A 15,434-nucleotide genomic window follows, 5' to 3' on the forward strand; every position below is an offset into this window, starting at 1 on the left:
AGGTGCAGGTTGCTTGAGAGATACCAAGTCTTCTGTCGCCTATAGCCTGTGGCCTGTAGGGTTCCTCGGCCCAGGGGTGCGCCTAATAACTCGACAATTGCTTGAAAGTTGACTGACCCCTCGACCCTCACGATCCTCCTGTGTGTACCAGTGCGTACCACTGACCTCAGACTTCGATCAACTTCAGCTCCAGTGGCTCCCCACTGGCACTAAGCTGGGGGGTTTTGGGTCACTACCTCTACTTAGGTAAGGTACTAAGCCACCTACACGGTAAAGAGATACGCCTAGTCGCTCGGCCGAGGCTCCACCCTGTGAGCGACGTCGGTCTTGGGGAAGCCGTGGATACCTCTCTCGCCCTATAAGATTTCCCGTGCTTTAGGCGCGGCTACGCGAGGGATTGGCACTAACTACCAGTACCTACTCCGGACTCACATACTGTACTTAGCCACAGCTGGGGATTCTCAACGACCTGTCGTAGTGGGTGTAGATTATTGTACATCATTATTATTGGGGCAGTCTAACCGGTGAAGGAGAGTCCGGATGGCATATTCAAGTTCGAACAACACGTACTGTAGATAGCGACTATGACTACCTTAAGAAGTGTGCCATAAAAGAGAGCAATACCTTAATACTGCAGTGGCTCGTCTTTGATGAACCTGAACTTCTCCCCAAGGTCGGCCTAGCCGCTTCGGCAACCACGATGGAAGTATCAGCCCTGAGAAATGTCAACAAGGCATTGTGATGATGGGAGGCATTCTTTTTAGCGTGGCAGAAACAGGACGATGCTTCCATGTCGATTGACGTATGGTGGGCCTTTTGTTTCTTGAAGCGCTCAGGCAGAATTTTGACATTTGGACAGTGGAGAGGCACGAGAGGCACGAGAGGGCACACAGGGACAGTGGGCTCGAGTGGAGGGGCAGCACGGGCGGACAAGCCCCGAGACTTGAACTTCAAGCGTCTCTCCGCAGGCCGCACAGCCTCGAATCAGCCTTGCGGATGGATGCATGCAGCCACCAACCATGGCCCAATCATACCCAAAGAGCCACCCCTCACATGGGGAATCCCCTTCCATAGGCGAGCCTAAAATCTCCCATGGCTGACTCGTGGCAGATTCCATCCAGATATGACCTCAGCGTGTGGATCCGCCCCAGGAGGTTGCTGATGGCATTATGTGACGGATTGGGTACGGATTGATAAACGATCATCATGTCAACGGCACCTGATATTTCCAAAAAAAACCAAAATCCGCGGAATCAGCCCTGTAGGCATACAGCCCGTCAAACATATGAATTAGGTAGGTCCCTATTGGTGATAGTACAGAAATGCCTCTACTCTAAACAAACACAATGCAATGCAATGCAGGTACTTTTCCCACCCTGAAAGCACCTGACTCACTCGACCCATGCTGTAACCTTCCAAGTTTCCACTTTCATTCGCCCTGCTCTCCTTTGGCATTGACATCGACCTGCCCCAGAGACTGCAGCAGACTGTCCATCCGTTCGCTCTCTCGTTGCCATTCAATCTGCTTGTTTCTCATACTCTGCATTGCTTGAGACAGCTCCATGTGATGCCGATTGGCCCTGTCGTGCCGCGTCTTCAATTGCTGGAAGCCTTGTTGACTCTTTGCAAACTCATCTTTGACAGCGGTATGCAATGCTCTTTCCTTGTCCAGTTCTTTCTCAACAGAGAGGCTTCTTCCCTGAGCCGTCTCAAGTTTATCCTGTAACATTCGCTGCCGATTCTCATGTGTTTCAGTTAGAGCAGCAATCTCTGCCTGCTTGTCCTTCCGTTCTTTTTCAAGCCTTCCGTCGAATGATCGCTTCAGGTCCTGGATCATATCTTCACGCCTCACAATTGAACGGGCCAGTTTTTCAGACCACAATGCAACTTCTTGATCATGTCGTGTCATTATCTCGTCGATCGTTTGCTGATACGCCGCCAGCTCTCTCTGATGTTCTTGTGCTGCTGCTTCCATCGCCTCATCTTTGGCAGTTTTCTCTCCCTCAAGCGCCGTGATGATGGCCCGTGATGTTTCCAGATCCTTATTCTGTGATGTGTGTTTGGTGATCATGGCGGCAAGATCCAGTTGGACTCTAGCCAGTGCCGCTTTGTGCTCTGCTGTGGCATTCGCATGTGCTTCTTCTCCTTCAGATAGACGCCGTTCGTAGTCCTCTTTGATTTCCGCCACAATCCGCTCATGTGCTGCAGCATCGCTGGCAATCTGCTCGTTGAGTGTGTTGAGCTTGTCCTCAACCAGTCCTCTCTGCACATTGGCATCCTCTGCGAAGGCTTTCGATTGCTCCAGCTGAAACTCCACCTCTTGTACCCTGGCCTCCAACGCCACAGATCTTGTCTTCTCGGATTCTATATCATAAACCTGCCGCATCAGATGCTCAATCTTTTTTTCTTGCTCCGACACCAACGTTTTGAGATTGACACTCTCAGCAGCTTGTAGCCCAAGTAATTTGTCGTACTCTTCCTTGGTAATGCTCAACTCCAACTTCAACTTGCCTATCTCTTCTATGTGTTGTGACTCAGCCTGCTTGACCAGATTGTCTTTCTCTGTCAGGAGGCCCTGTGTCTCTTGGTACTGTAACAAAAGACGGTTGATATCAGGAAGGACACTGGACACCTTCTCTAGAAGCCGGTCCCGCTCTTCATCTACATCACCTGACACCGGTCTCGGTATCATTTCAGGTGGGTACATGGGAAAGCCCGGTGGGCCATACATGGGTAGACCCACTGAAGGATCATATACTGGGCCTCCCACCATTGGCGGTGGATAAGCGAAAGGTGGAGGGTATTGCATTGTTGACGGAGGTGGCGGAGGACCATATTGGTGTATGATTGGAGACTGTGTTGGCGGCAATGGGGGGCTCTGGGCAAAGGCCGGGGCATAGTGCTGCATAAAAGGAGAGCCCGGTGCCGATGTAATAGGGCTTCGACCAGTGGGAAATTGCTCTGGGTGCGTGGTAGTCGGCCGTGCAATCGATGGCGCCCTCGGCGCCACGGGATTGGAGATGCCACTCTCGCTCAGATGTGCCCAGGGGCTACCGGCTCTTGCAGGCTGTAAAAGAGGTATCGACGCCTTGGGCGCTGGAGCCAACAGCAACTCATCAATAGACGACTCTGAAGCTCGCGGGTCCTTCGTAGTGGGGTTTGTCTGAGGGGTCTGGTAAAACGCAGCCACGGGAACTTCTTCAGGAAACGAGCCGGGTACCAAAGCAGGCTGTTGATCGACGGTAAGGACTGGGTCTTCTGGTTTCTGGTCCTGCTGTTCCCGTGCGGGTTTGTCTTCAACCTTCTCGTCACTTTCTTCTGTCACCGTGGGTTGCATCGCAGCGACAGATCGAAAGGATCGAGTGGTGCTAGTCGAGAGCGGAGGTGAAGAAGCCTTCGAGTTTGTAGACGCTTGAGATGCCCATTCTTGCCGGTTGCCGTCTATTTCAACATGGGCAGACTCCGTCTGGCGTTCTCCAGGCTGTGGCAAGGACATGCCTGCAATGGTCGCGGCTGAGAGCCCCCTTTCTCGTGAAAGAGGGTCAGCAGGTACTGACGCTTGCCTTTTACGCGCCTGAGGCTCCACGATGTGTGCTCTGGAACCCACTTCTGTGTCCGAGACCCTCGCGTCGATGGTTTTGTTTCGATGAAGATAGATGGCGGGTGAACCGGGTCGGCTGTTTCTGGGCACCGACAACTCATCCAGGGCTCTCGACAAAGTCTTGGATAGTCTCAACGAGGCTGAACTGGTCGCCCGGCTTCGTGCGGGTTTGTCGAGTGTTTCTCCTTGGCTTCCTCGACGACCACGAGGTTTCGCGTTGGTTTGGTACATCGTAGTCGACATTTGCTCCAAATTTGTGAGGACCAATAATGGTTTGAGAATGGTATTGTAGTGTTCTATGTCGGGAACTGTGAATACGACACAGTCTATCGTCGTGGCTGTGTAAGTGCTGTGTTAATGGTTCGTTCGTGGACATACTCGATGAGATGTAGGCAACGAAGTGTAAAGGCTTCACAGTAATTGAATGCAGAGTTTGAAAGATGTAATGTATTGAGGTAGATAAAACAAGGAAAAGAGAGACCTAGCCTTTTGGGCCCGACAGCTCGCAAGCTATAAAGGCCGCATTGCAGAAAAACATCTTACGACAGAGAAGGTTAGCAGGCAGGGGTCTGGGAGATGTTGCTGCCCAACCAGGGACAGGGGCCGTTGCCTGCATCATTTTAGCAGCACAAAATCCACTGCAGGAACAGAAGTTCCTTGGTTATGGGACGATGACAGAATCAGTACAGAATCACGCCGGGCGAGATGCGTGGCCAAAGGCGATTGGTTTGTGATGGTCGTGTAAACCAGATATTCTCATCATGGGAGAATGAGAGGAAGACAAATCCATGTTCTGCAGGAGCGAGACTGGCTATCCCAAAATAGTTTAGTGCCCAAAAGTCTTGGCGGGAGGACAAGCTTGGGAACCTCATCCAAAGACCATCAAGTCGATGAACCACGAGGCTAGGGTCGCAGTCAAGATCACGAGCAATCACCCTTGCAGCCTCAAGACACCATCATGTCGTCCGTCTCAAGAGGGGCAAGAGCAGTCGCTCGTCCCTTGAGGCAACACTTTCAACGCACCCCTCGAAGATACGCCTCGGATCATGCTAGTCATGGCCACGGCCACGGCGCTGGCCATGGAGAAAGCGCATTCCACGCCGAATCAGGTCCCGCGACTGAGTCCTTTGGGGTGAGCAAACATAAGAAATTCCTGCAGAGCGATCGAATTGATGGATATTAACCACGCATGCAGAGGGGTTTCTACATTTCGATCGCTTCCATCCCAATCTTCTACGTCCTTTATTCGGTGGCTTCGTCGCCCAAAGACAACGTTATTTCACGGCTGATTAAGACCTTCGAGACGAGTCAGGAGGAAGAGAGCAGAAAAAATGTGATCCATACCACCATGATGGAACAAGCCGCTGCCGACAGACAACTGTTTGCAGGAAGTCCCCGTGACACCACCGGTTCACCCATGCGATACCCAGAGTATGTTCACGACAGAGAGAAGCCCAGACACCTGCAATGCAGTACCTTAGCAAATTAACTAACTTTCGTGTCTCCAGGGCCTTCAATGTCAGGTCGCCATGGAACGTCGCCGCCGGGCGGGACTCAGTCGACTTGTCTGCATTGACCGCTCATTATAAAGAGCAGGATAGACTTCAAGAGGAGGCGAGGGTGTCTAGACTCAAAGACGGCAAGGTTGTGACCGCCTATGATTAAGATATACCGGATAGGAAACGTGAAAAATCCACATTATTGTACATAGCCAAACGAAAGAGCATGTGAATCACAACCAGAATACACTGTTTACTGCGCAACATCTATCTGAGGTTTGGAATACCTTGTCATACTCGAAAGTGAGCTACAAATTCTGCTTGGGGCCTTGGCCTGGCTCTCCGATGAGCGTCAAGAAGGCATTGTGTACCTCTTCGGTGAGATCGCTTGCTTGTAGACTGCGCTGTCTCTTCTCGAACGCACGCCGGGAGCATTCCCTTGTGATGGCACTTCCGCCAAACGCCGCAACAAGGAGGGTTTCCTCTCGACTCAGCTTGTCCCCTTCAATGTCCCAAAGCCCCTCGTGGTAGATTTGACGCCAAGCGAGAAACGTGCCTAGCGACCCTGTCAATGTGTCGCCCTGGCCACCTGCTCTCTTCAAACCACCCTGGAAATCCGAGATCGTAGTCTGGGTGCCTTGGGAAATATAGTCGACGGCGCCCTTCTGGATGATACAAACTCCACCGAGAATTTTGGAAAGCTCCTGACATGCCTTCTCCGGGTCAGAATTCTGATGATCTAGCCCAACGGCTTTAGCGAGCCTGCCAAATTCCACCACGTTAGGAGTCAAGATACATTCCTTGTGACCTTTGATGATGTCGGGATCTGTTTGAACGAGCCAGAGGGCATCCGCGTCAAGGACCATGGGTACAGGGGGATCATGTTTTCTGGCGGCCTGGATCACGGCCTTGACTTGCTTCTGAGTGACTGTGTCTCGCCCCAAGCCTGGTCCGATAACCAGCACGTGTAGACGGGGAAGCATATCCAGGATCGGCTTGGCGAGCTCCTCACCAGACGCATCCTTGTCTTTCTGGGCTGGCGAAATCGAGGCAGTCGACCTCAAAATCGGCGAGACCATCAGGTTTGGTGAGTAGGACTTGATCGTAGGGGCCGCCGAAGGCTCACAGAAGACATATGACAAGTCGCAGCCAAGTCGAGCCGATGCCATGGCAGAGAAATACGGTGCTCCCGTGTAATCGGCACTGCCGCCGATGACGGCCACTCGTCCAAGCTGGCCTTTGTGGAACTTTTCCAACATGGGAGGCACAATCTGGCGGACTTTGGCCAGCATAGCGCGCGAGGCGGTAGACATGTTGGCCGTGGCAGGATCTGATCCGGAACTCATCAAGTCAGAGTTAGGAGGCGATCAGCAAAGTGGACGAGATAGTGGGTAGAGAAGGATATGCAAATCAATAACTGATATCCAAAGTGGAAGTATAACACTTGACAGAGAATCCTGCAATGCTGCGATAGATGGTCAGATAATCGGAGGCAAGGATGCGGTCCAAGGTGATGTCAGAGCAGCGTTGAGTTCGCGTCACGGTGCAGGACTGTGGTCATCCCCAAGATGAGCATCACATGTAGGGAACCCGACTATCAAACGAAGATGTGAGGACACTGGGACCAATGTCTCTTGTTTGCGGTTGACTTGAAACACCGCATCAACATCAATGCTAGGTGAGTAAAGAACTGGTAAAGGTTAGGCAAAGATTCGATGAATTGCGGAGTGGTCGAGAGGCCAAGGCTGACCGGAAGAGGCTCCAGCCAATCATGATGGCGTAATTTCAGCCTCGTGGCATGATATCAAACCCAAACTGAGATACACTAGCTTCTTAACGTAGATTGTATTCTAGTCCCTTGATCCAGAGAGGAGCCAGAGAAGATCTACGGACGAGTCTCGAGCCCTATATTTAGAGATAATGCATGGCAACTAACGGTCGCTGAAGTGGACCCGCAGCCCTTCTATGCCTTTGAAGCAAGCTCGACATATCGTCCGACCGCGTCTTGGACTTGCTGCTCAAAAGGCTTGTATTTGAAACCAAATACCTTTTCGGTCTCGCTGGCATCAAATGGCACTTTCACCGAGGGCTGAGCTCCAGTCGTGTGCAGTATACCATTCGCAATTGAATCAGGAAACTTGTCCTTGACGATATCTATGGCATCATCCCAGACAATTCCACTGGGACCATTGAAGTTGAGACCAAAGTTTTGATGCCCATCAAGCTCCTGGGTCAATGCAGCAATGTGCACAAAGGCCACGTCATCGAGGTGAACTGTCATAGCCGGCAGCGCGTCAACGTCTGTCCCTTGGACAAACCGTCTCAGGAGTTGGCCGTTGGAGCCACCTGCGGCCTCTGACGGCGTTTCTGCATGTGTATCTGCACCGAGAACAAAGGTAGGCATCAAATTGATGATGGCGAAGTGCGGTGTCTCTTTGGCGATAAAGTCCAGGGTGCGATTCAAGGCTAGCTTCTTGCTTGCAGAATATGCAATGGCAGCGTCCTGGTACGGTCCTTTTGTATCGGGACGGATAGTGTTAGCGTTGAAGACTTGGGTCATTGGTGTTTTGTACCAGTCTTCAGGGAACACAGCGACAACAGATGAGGTTATAACGACACGCTTGATTGTTGGTTGTTTGAGAGCCGAGTAGAGAATACTCAAGGTGCCATGGATGGCTGGCAAGACCAGGCTTTGTTCCCAATCGGTGGATATTTCGGCCTTGGGGAGAGGAGATGCAAGGTGAACAATGTATTGCACGCCCTTAACGGCCTCGTCGAAAGCGCCATCTTTAGTGATGTCTGGAACGACGACGAACGAGAGCTGGGAGAGAAAGGGCTGGATTGTCTTTGCGGTCGTAATCGACGTGATCTTGTCCTCTGATCGAACTGCCGCTCGGACATTATATCCTTTGGATAGAGCTTCGATCAAGGTGTGAAAGCCAACGAAACCCGTGGCACCCGTGAAAAGAATCAAGCTGCTAGACATTGTGGTTTGCATGGGCCCCCTTGAGCCAAGCTGTGTTTGCCCTGTTGTTAGCTAGAAGTTTGAGAGGCATGGGCAAGGGGGCTGCGATAGAGGCACTCTAATATAGACATAGACCTGAACGCCAGCGGGAAAACATTAAGCTAATTCTCACAAACCAAACCCACCCATCACGTCCGAGAGCTCGGCCGAAGCGATTGCATCTCACCTCGAGTAGAGTTACCGTAGCAGAGAAGGTTTTCAGGTTCAAATATGGCAATATAAATTTCAGACCAGTCAAGGTACGAGAGTTGCATAGATAGGAATTCTCGGAGCAAGTCGGTCACCTATGCCATGGCGGGTGCTTGCTAGATTGAGGCTTATTAAACAGTGTTTAACAATCGACCAACAAAGGGATACGAAGCAGAGGTGTGATGACTATTGGTAATGTCTTGAGGCGTATAGCAACATGTGATCAATGAGAACGGCTTGTACGGCTAACTTTCCTTCTAGATGTGCTAAAGCCACGAGAAGGACTTTTAGTGTCTACTAGGCGTGGCTAGGTACTCATAAATTTATAGTGTTTCCCTACCAGCCTATCAAGCAGCCCTGGGCGTTTATTGTCAAGTATTCGTGGTCTTTATGATGTACATTTAGTTCCTTGCTAAATGCGGTGCAAAACTACGCGTACAGTCCCTGCGCCCTACATCCAAAGACAATCACCATACTCTCCTCGGTCGACCGGTCGGCGGTCAACATCTACGCCACATGGTAGTCGATTGGCTGAATGAGACGCTGACCTACCGCGGCCGGTCAACATTTCTAATTTGGCGCGTATAGCAGGCCATTACTAAGACAACCTCCTCCGAGTCACCAGACGATGCTAGATCAAGACGAGCTCGACCGCCTACGCGAGTTTCATGCCGCCCACTTCCCGGGTCGTCCCATTCCAGACCTTCCCAAGGTTGACCGAAGCCATCCAACCCAGTCCTCCCCAGAGACGACCGCAGACGAGCATGACAATGCGCCACTGGGCTACTATGACGATGGCACAAAGAGGACATTGACGGACATCCAAGTCAAAATGTTCAGGCACTCGGAGATCCAACGACTGCTACAGGAGAGACGATTGGCCAAAACCCAAAAGCAGAAACATCACACACAACGACGCAACCTCCGCCCCCACCCTGGGGTTGGTTTCAAGTCACGAACTATTGCTCATTCTGATAAGCCGACCTATGCGACAGCCGTGGACACACTTGCATATGACGACGAGCCCACTCCCGAGCCGACCCTTGAGACAGCCGTCGACGCACTTGCAAATGACGACGAGCCCAAGACCAACTCGGCGCTTCTCCATCCTTCTAAAAATAGTGGGCCGGTTTTTCTGTGGCCCCAGATAGCCAACAAGTGAAAACATGCTACAATTCAGTCTCGACATTAGAACCTTATGAGACTGTCAGATACAACGAGATAATCACATTGTGAGTACCGCCTTTGCACATTCAATTTTGATTCTATGATGAACACACGTATCATCCTTAGCCTGAGTGGTATCAAGAACAGCCTCGGCCAAGCCTGATGATTGCTCTTGAATTAGCGCCACCATAATGAACCAATCTTCTCTCTGAACACTTTGTTCTCCTTCTATCTATCTGGATACTTAGACTGGAACTGATATTAACTTTTGTAGCAGGCACATCCCCCCATTGTGTGATTACGATAAGTTCTGCCTATGCTTGATGGCTTTGGTATCCTTGGACGCTTAATCAGACTCATTTGATGCTTCTTCTCCGACTTCATTTGGACCAGTGGTTGTGGTATCCTCGGACGCTTGATCAGACTCATTTGATGCTTCTCCTCCGACTCCATTTGGACCAGTGGTTGTGGCATCCTCGGGCGCTTGATCAACCTCGTTTGGTGCTTCTACCCCGACTCCATTTGGACCAGTAGTCTCGGCGTCCATCTCAATATCCCTATCCAAATTTATCCCCGCAGGATAACTGGTAAGAGGCATGACTGGCCCTCCCCAAGTTCCGGCTTGGCCGACATCCACATCTATGAGCGACCTGGCCATTTCCATTGTCGTCTGATCGGGGCTGTTGCTATGGGCCGCAAGAGATCTCTCCGGGCGTCGAGGGTTATTCTAAAAGAGTCAGCAGGGCGGCCTCGAACATCTGCCATTCATCCATACCTGGGAAGAGGATCGTATGTACTAATATGCAGCAAGGTCTTGTTAGTTGAATACTGTTCGGGTCACTCTTTGGCAATTTGGTCGACTCGAAGCCCACTGCACGATACAACATAGGAATTGATGAACAGACTTGTATTGCTGGACCATGTCCATTTTATACTGTTCATAATCTACACCTTTCAACACACCGCTTTTTTCATGGCTCCATGCTGCCCAAAACCTTTGATCCTGAGGCTGTTAAACGAAAATCTTCTTCCCCGACGCTAATACATGGGATCCCAATTGTTGGCATGGGTCAAAGGGCATCCTATCAGCCTTAGAGCAATTGGCGTGGGCTTATTTTCCCGCTTCCCGGTTCCGCCACCGGTCTCTCCATAAGCGACTCGAGGAGGCCCAAGACTACGGCGTTCATTTGATGGAGGCAGGGCCAGCCTGACAACAGGGATTCTTTTCGAAGCTCTGAGATTCCTCGTTCCCCGTCCCGGCTCGTAGGCTCGGCTCGTGGGCCGTGGGACATCTGTCCAATGAACCATTCTGTTGTCATTTACAAAAAGTTCATCTGCTATAAATGCCAAGGTTTAAGATGGCTCACTCCTTTTCCAACACACGCAGACGCCCCATTGTGTAGTGTTGAAGTATCTGCTTCCCACACTGACTTGGTAGGCCTCGACTGAACAAGGGCGTGTCGGTACCCGTTTTTAAGGTCAACCATTCTTTATGAAACCGCAAGCGCAAGCGAGCCAGTCCATAATCAAATGCTCACTGGGATCATTCTCAAGAGGCGAGGGTCGCTATTGTTCAATTACTTTGATCTAGGCCTTCTCTTATGGAGTTGGATTACGTACCCTCATCGCACGGCTGAGATCATGAGTCAGTGTGCCTGTCCATTTTTATTCTCCTGTTTTGGAATAGGAGAGTGGCCGGATTTACGGTCGCGTTACGCGCCTGCGGCCCCAAAAAATTGAGAAGGGTTTGACATGCAAGCAATACAGCCAGCGGTCCAAGCCTTCTCTCTAGAAGATTCCACATTGCGTAGCTCGAGGCGCCCGTCTACCACCACCTGGTGTCAGCCATGAAACACCTCAGGAGAGACCGACAGGTCGCTCTTGAAGAAGTGGTGGTGTGCAGAGGCTCAAAACCTCCACGATTTGCGATTCCCTGCACTTGCTTGCGTCTCTCCAGTACTACCTTAGTAACCCCTGTACATATGAAATTAATGATAAGGGATATGTGTCCTGCTTCTGCCTTGAAGAATTTGGTCTAGCAAATGCATCGGGGGTATAACGGACCCACTTCTGGATGATCAGAGGCTTTCCGTCAGGTCTTTGCAATCATCGTCGAGCTGGCTTTGGTGCTCGAGCTCCGTCGAAAGAAAGAGTGTGTCTACGAGATCCTGCCCGGGCTGTGAGGGAAAGTGTGAGTGGGAATGAAAAATGAAAACTTGGCAACCTTTCTGTGAAAGTGAATTACTAGCATGGATGAGCACCCAACCTATCAAACACCCTTGGCAAGGCACTTCAGGAGAGGTCTACGTGTGCTGTGCGTGCTGTGCCGTGGCTGCTGTGGTGTGCTGTGGTGTGCTGTGGTGTGCTGAATGGTGAAATCAGTGAATTCTCAACCTTGCAAGAACTTGCGGGTCCGCCCAAGACTGTAGAGTGGTACTGGCTCTCTATTTTCGCTTCTGACGCTCTTTGAGGAGTTAGCTTGGCTTGTAGAGAGGAGGTTGCAGGATAATTGTTAGTTTCTAGAGGAAGGGTTGCAGGAGGTTACATACTTTGACAGAGGACTAGGCAGGCTACAGGTGGTCAACTCTACAGAAGAGGCTGAGACAATCTTGGCCACTGACTTGACCTTGTATGGCATATTAGGGCATTTGTCTTCTTGAACAGACCTAATTGCTTTTTCGAGACCGTATGATGTGTGGTTTCTGACCTACCTGATGGAAGATGTAGTAGTTTTTCAGCCCCCTTGTGTATGTCAGTGCTTTGACAAGCCACAATGTGTCAAATGAAATGTTCCGGGCAGGTTATTCGACCAGGCTACAAACTGAAATGTCACTGTACTTGGTGTGGTAGCTTTTAGGCAGATGCAGGTCCTGCAGCGAGCCTCTCTTGACAAGTACATGTACCTGTATGCTCTGGATGCCTCGCTTATTGCCTCCTGCGCCCTGGTTGCTTGACTACCACCCAACCCCTTTGAATACTTCATCTCCCTGCGCTGGCTGCGCTGCTTGCAACAGCCAATCTGTACCTAGACAGTTGAACACATTTTCATATTAAATCATAAACCCTTACGTGGCCCCTTATCAGATCGATGGCCGGTTTACAATCTTGACAGGCTGGATACACTTCTAGGCCCTTCACCAAGACGCAGACGCTTTTTGATACTCTCCAAATCAAGCGCTCCTCCTTCCGCTGCTCTTTCAACACCTGCCGTCCGTGCAAGATCCTCTTTTTGTCCATCTGGTGTGGGTACCCCTGAAACTTTACTTCAACTCCCTCAGACTAACGTCCGTCCAGTTGGTGGTGATCTTGAAGCCTCCTTGAAGCCTTACTTCACCTCCCACGTCCCAACAAACAAGTATTCCATGCATGTGGAAGACTCAAAGTGGCAAAAAACAAAAAAAGCTCAATTCCGACGCCGGGATTTGAACCCGAGGCTTCTGTGAATATCAAGAGTGATATGAGAAACAGAGATGTTAACCAACTACACTACATCGGACAGGAACACACGCGTTGAGGGACCACCTGATTGTTGGAAGAAAATGCGTGGCAGAGATCTAAATCATCTGATTTGGAGGCAGGTGCGTCGGACGTCTTGCAGACTGAGTGCTCGCTCCTGCCTCGACACTCTATCCGCCTTCCTCAGTTGACCAGACATCAAACAAGCAGGCAGGTCAATATCCTCCTTCCACACCCACAGCCTTGTGGTAAACTGCCTTCCCACACACGTTCCACGTTGTCTCTGTCGAGGACTCGCCCACATCAAAGCCTATAGGGACTCACCCTGTCCGGGACCTGCTTGCTTGGTTACCTATATGAAGTCAATCTTGCCATTTAAGTCTGCTGATATACTTAACAGGCCCGCATCGTATCTCAGCCCTCAGTCCACATTGGCCAAACAATGAGCCAGCCTCGGTTCCCCGGTCCATGAGACGTCGGATATGACAACGCTTACTGAGTCCTGCCCACATACCCGCAGCTTTACTATCATAACTCCCTCCTTTCCACGAGCCTCCCGACACTAGCTGACCATCAAGAGACCGCGGAGAGTTCACGTTCTCAACACCATGGTTGTCTCTCCTCCGAATATGGATGTGCTCCTGACAAGCATGAGCTGCCATTTCATGACAATCCAAGAACATAAACTCGGGGGAGGATAAGACAGAGGTTTTCCAAAACCATGCTGAACTCATCGAGTTCTATTGTGCTCCTGACAGTCTGGGCCGTTGGTGTATCACGATGTCGATGTCGACGCCCGCTGCAGGCCACAATTCTCACAACAATGGGTCTGCTGAAATAGGGATGATCCTATCTGCACCCAGAGATATACACATATCACAACTTTATGTGAGGTTGGATCCAGAATACCTGGAGAGGCACTAACGCAGGCAGACCGACGACCATGGCAAGCGATGTTGCTATAACGGCACCATATACAGGGGAATGTTGCCATTCCCTACATGATGCCAACACATCATCGGTCAAGCCCATCAAAAGGTGGAGTTGATATGCAAGATGAAGAAATGTCGTGGTCATGGTCATGTTGGCATGGGCACTAACAGACAAGGCTGCGTCTCCTGAGTAGCATCAATACTGCCGCCTCGGCTCCTCTACCTATGGTCGTTAGGCCCACCGACAACTGGGTCGGCGTCATGGCATGCTAGTACCGATATGGAAGACTTTATATGGAGATCAAGTGGGCATGAAGAATGTTACCTATGCTGTCATCACAAAGACAAAGAAACCTGGTGGCTGGGAGTCCATTATTTCTGCTCGGCCTAAAGTTGTTTGACTTTCAATGACGAGTGCCGTGTGGGTTCTTTTGAAAGACATCTCAAACTCAGTCACCCATTCCGCCAGGTGGGGTCCAATGAAGGAATGAATTTGCCGATTTTCATTTCCAACAACCGTCGGCTTGCTGCTCCTACTTTTACTGTCGGTAGTGATGGCCTCCCCAGGTCGCTGACGATGATAATAATAGTTGAGATGAAGACGTTCTATTGAAAGAGCCAAGTGCTTGGCGCCGAACTGGTAGAGCTATCCAAGCTCTCCACCACGTACTACTTACAGTTCACAGGAGGTTGCAGGGAAATTTCCCACCAAGTTCGGCGGTCAGTGCCGCTGCTTTTGGTCAGTTGAACTGCACTCAACCGACCACAGCACGTGTCTTGGGGTTGAATGTCTTCTGACATTTATGACATTAGTATTTAGTGACACGGACAGCAGACACGGACCATGTATACGAGATCATGGTCTGATGTTGACGTTGACATCTGTCTGTCAATCTTCCTCTTAGTCCGCACAACGTTTGACGGATTCCATTCCCGGTTGTTTGTTTGTTTGTTGTCCCAAGGTTTGATGGCTGTTCGAGGCAGAGGGGCCTTTCGCTGAGCATCTTTGCAAAGCCTTTGGCACTACGTTTGAGAGCTCTGCATCTGCCTTGCAGCAGCATGCATTCGTCGGACCGTGCAGATGAGGAAGCCGTTTATCAGAGGGGGTTGTGCAGTAGTAGTATCGACCTCCCTTCAAGCGTTATTCTTTGCACGTGACACAGATACTGCCGCAGATTCTCTGAGACGACATGTTTCACGACCTACCACAACTCAGACATGATTCATTTAAATCTATATCATTTATGACCAGGCGACTCTCTACTTTGACTGTAAAGTATCCAAGCAAACCAGTTCTAGTATCGTTGCAAAGCTCTCAGCCCTCCTCTTTGAGAAAACCACACCACGGACCCCGAGTGAATAATGCCCTGGACCTTTTCTCAGGTTCAATAGAATCATAGGATAAAGGAGGGTGTTGTTGCTGAGATCAACAGGTCATGTCTGCAGTGGTTAGCGGTCGCAAACGGCCAGCCATCCACAATTGTGGCAATTCTGCGCCTTTTTTGGGGGGTTTGGCAGGGAACGGTATTGAGTATAATAATGCATCTTCGGCCACAACTCGGCAT

At 50.6% G+C, this 15,434-nt stretch overlaps 6 protein-coding genes and 1 non-coding gene across 8 annotated transcripts; 2 read left to right on the forward strand and 5 right to left on the reverse strand.

Annotated features, from left to right (window-relative positions):
* Positions 1–1,364: 1,364 nt before the first annotated feature.
* On the reverse strand, positions 1,365–3,844 carry PV10_07566 (uncharacterized protein; the record flags this gene model as incomplete). Its single annotated transcript, XM_016372479.1, has 1 exon — positions 1,365–3,844. The coding sequence occupies one exon, from the start codon at positions 3,842–3,844 to the stop codon at positions 1,430–1,432; it is 2,415 nt and encodes an 804-aa protein (XP_016221811.1). The 3' UTR covers positions 1,365–1,429.
* A 653-nt stretch (positions 3,845–4,497) lies between these two features.
* PV10_07567 lies at positions 4,498–5,433 on the forward strand. Of its 2 annotated transcripts, XM_016372480.1 has the most exons (3): positions 4,498–4,733; positions 4,797–5,032; positions 5,110–5,433. In XM_016372480.1, the coding sequence occupies exons 1-3, from the start codon at positions 4,560–4,562 to the stop codon at positions 5,264–5,266; spliced, it is 567 nt and encodes a 188-aa protein (XP_016221812.1). In that variant the 5' UTR covers positions 4,498–4,559; the 3' UTR covers positions 5,267–5,433. The 2 variants fall into 2 exon arrangements, with proteins under 2 accessions (XP_016221812.1, XP_016221813.1); XM_016372481.1 differs by having other exon boundaries at positions 4,797–5,433.
* PV10_07568 (YjeF family domain-containing protein) lies at positions 5,334–6,781 on the reverse strand. The gene has a single exon (XM_016372482.1). The coding sequence runs from the start codon at positions 6,444–6,446 to the stop codon at positions 5,409–5,411; it is 1,038 nt and encodes a 345-aa protein (XP_016221814.1). The 5' UTR covers positions 6,447–6,781; the 3' UTR covers positions 5,334–5,408.
* A 282-nt stretch (positions 6,782–7,063) lies between these two features.
* PV10_07569 (uncharacterized protein) lies at positions 7,064–8,265 on the reverse strand (the record flags this gene model as incomplete). Its single annotated transcript, XM_016372483.1, has 1 exon — positions 7,064–8,265. The coding sequence occupies exon 1, from the start codon at positions 8,096–8,098 to the stop codon at positions 7,064–7,066; it is 1,035 nt and encodes a 344-aa protein (XP_016221815.1). The 5' UTR covers positions 8,099–8,265.
* A 398-nt stretch (positions 8,266–8,663) lies between these two features.
* PV10_07570 (uncharacterized protein) lies at positions 8,664–10,740 on the forward strand. The gene is made up of 2 exons (XM_016372484.1): positions 8,664–9,546; positions 9,756–10,740. The coding sequence occupies exon 1, from the start codon at positions 8,943–8,945 to the stop codon at positions 9,474–9,476; it is 534 nt and encodes a 177-aa protein (XP_016221816.1). The 5' UTR covers positions 8,664–8,942; the 3' UTR covers positions 9,477–9,546; positions 9,756–10,740.
* PV10_07571 (uncharacterized protein) lies at positions 9,828–10,145 on the reverse strand (the record flags this gene model as incomplete). Its single annotated transcript, XM_016372485.1, has 1 exon — positions 9,828–10,145. One exon carries the CDS (start codon positions 10,143–10,145, stop codon positions 9,828–9,830), a length of 318 nt encoding a protein of 105 aa, XP_016221817.1.
* A 2,148-nt stretch (positions 10,741–12,888) lies between the features above and the next one.
* On the reverse strand, positions 12,889–12,977 carry PV10_07572. Its single transcript has one exon. It is a non-coding gene; the product is annotated as a tRNA-Glu (tRNA).
* Positions 12,978–15,434: the final 2,457 nt, after the last annotated feature.

This window comes from Exophiala mesophila (genome assembly GCF_000836275.1).
Source record: "Exophiala mesophila strain CBS 40295 unplaced genomic scaffold supercont1.5, whole genome shotgun sequence".
In the NCBI taxonomy this organism is placed as follows: Eukaryota; Fungi; Ascomycota; class Eurotiomycetes; order Chaetothyriales; family Herpotrichiellaceae; genus Exophiala; species Exophiala mesophila.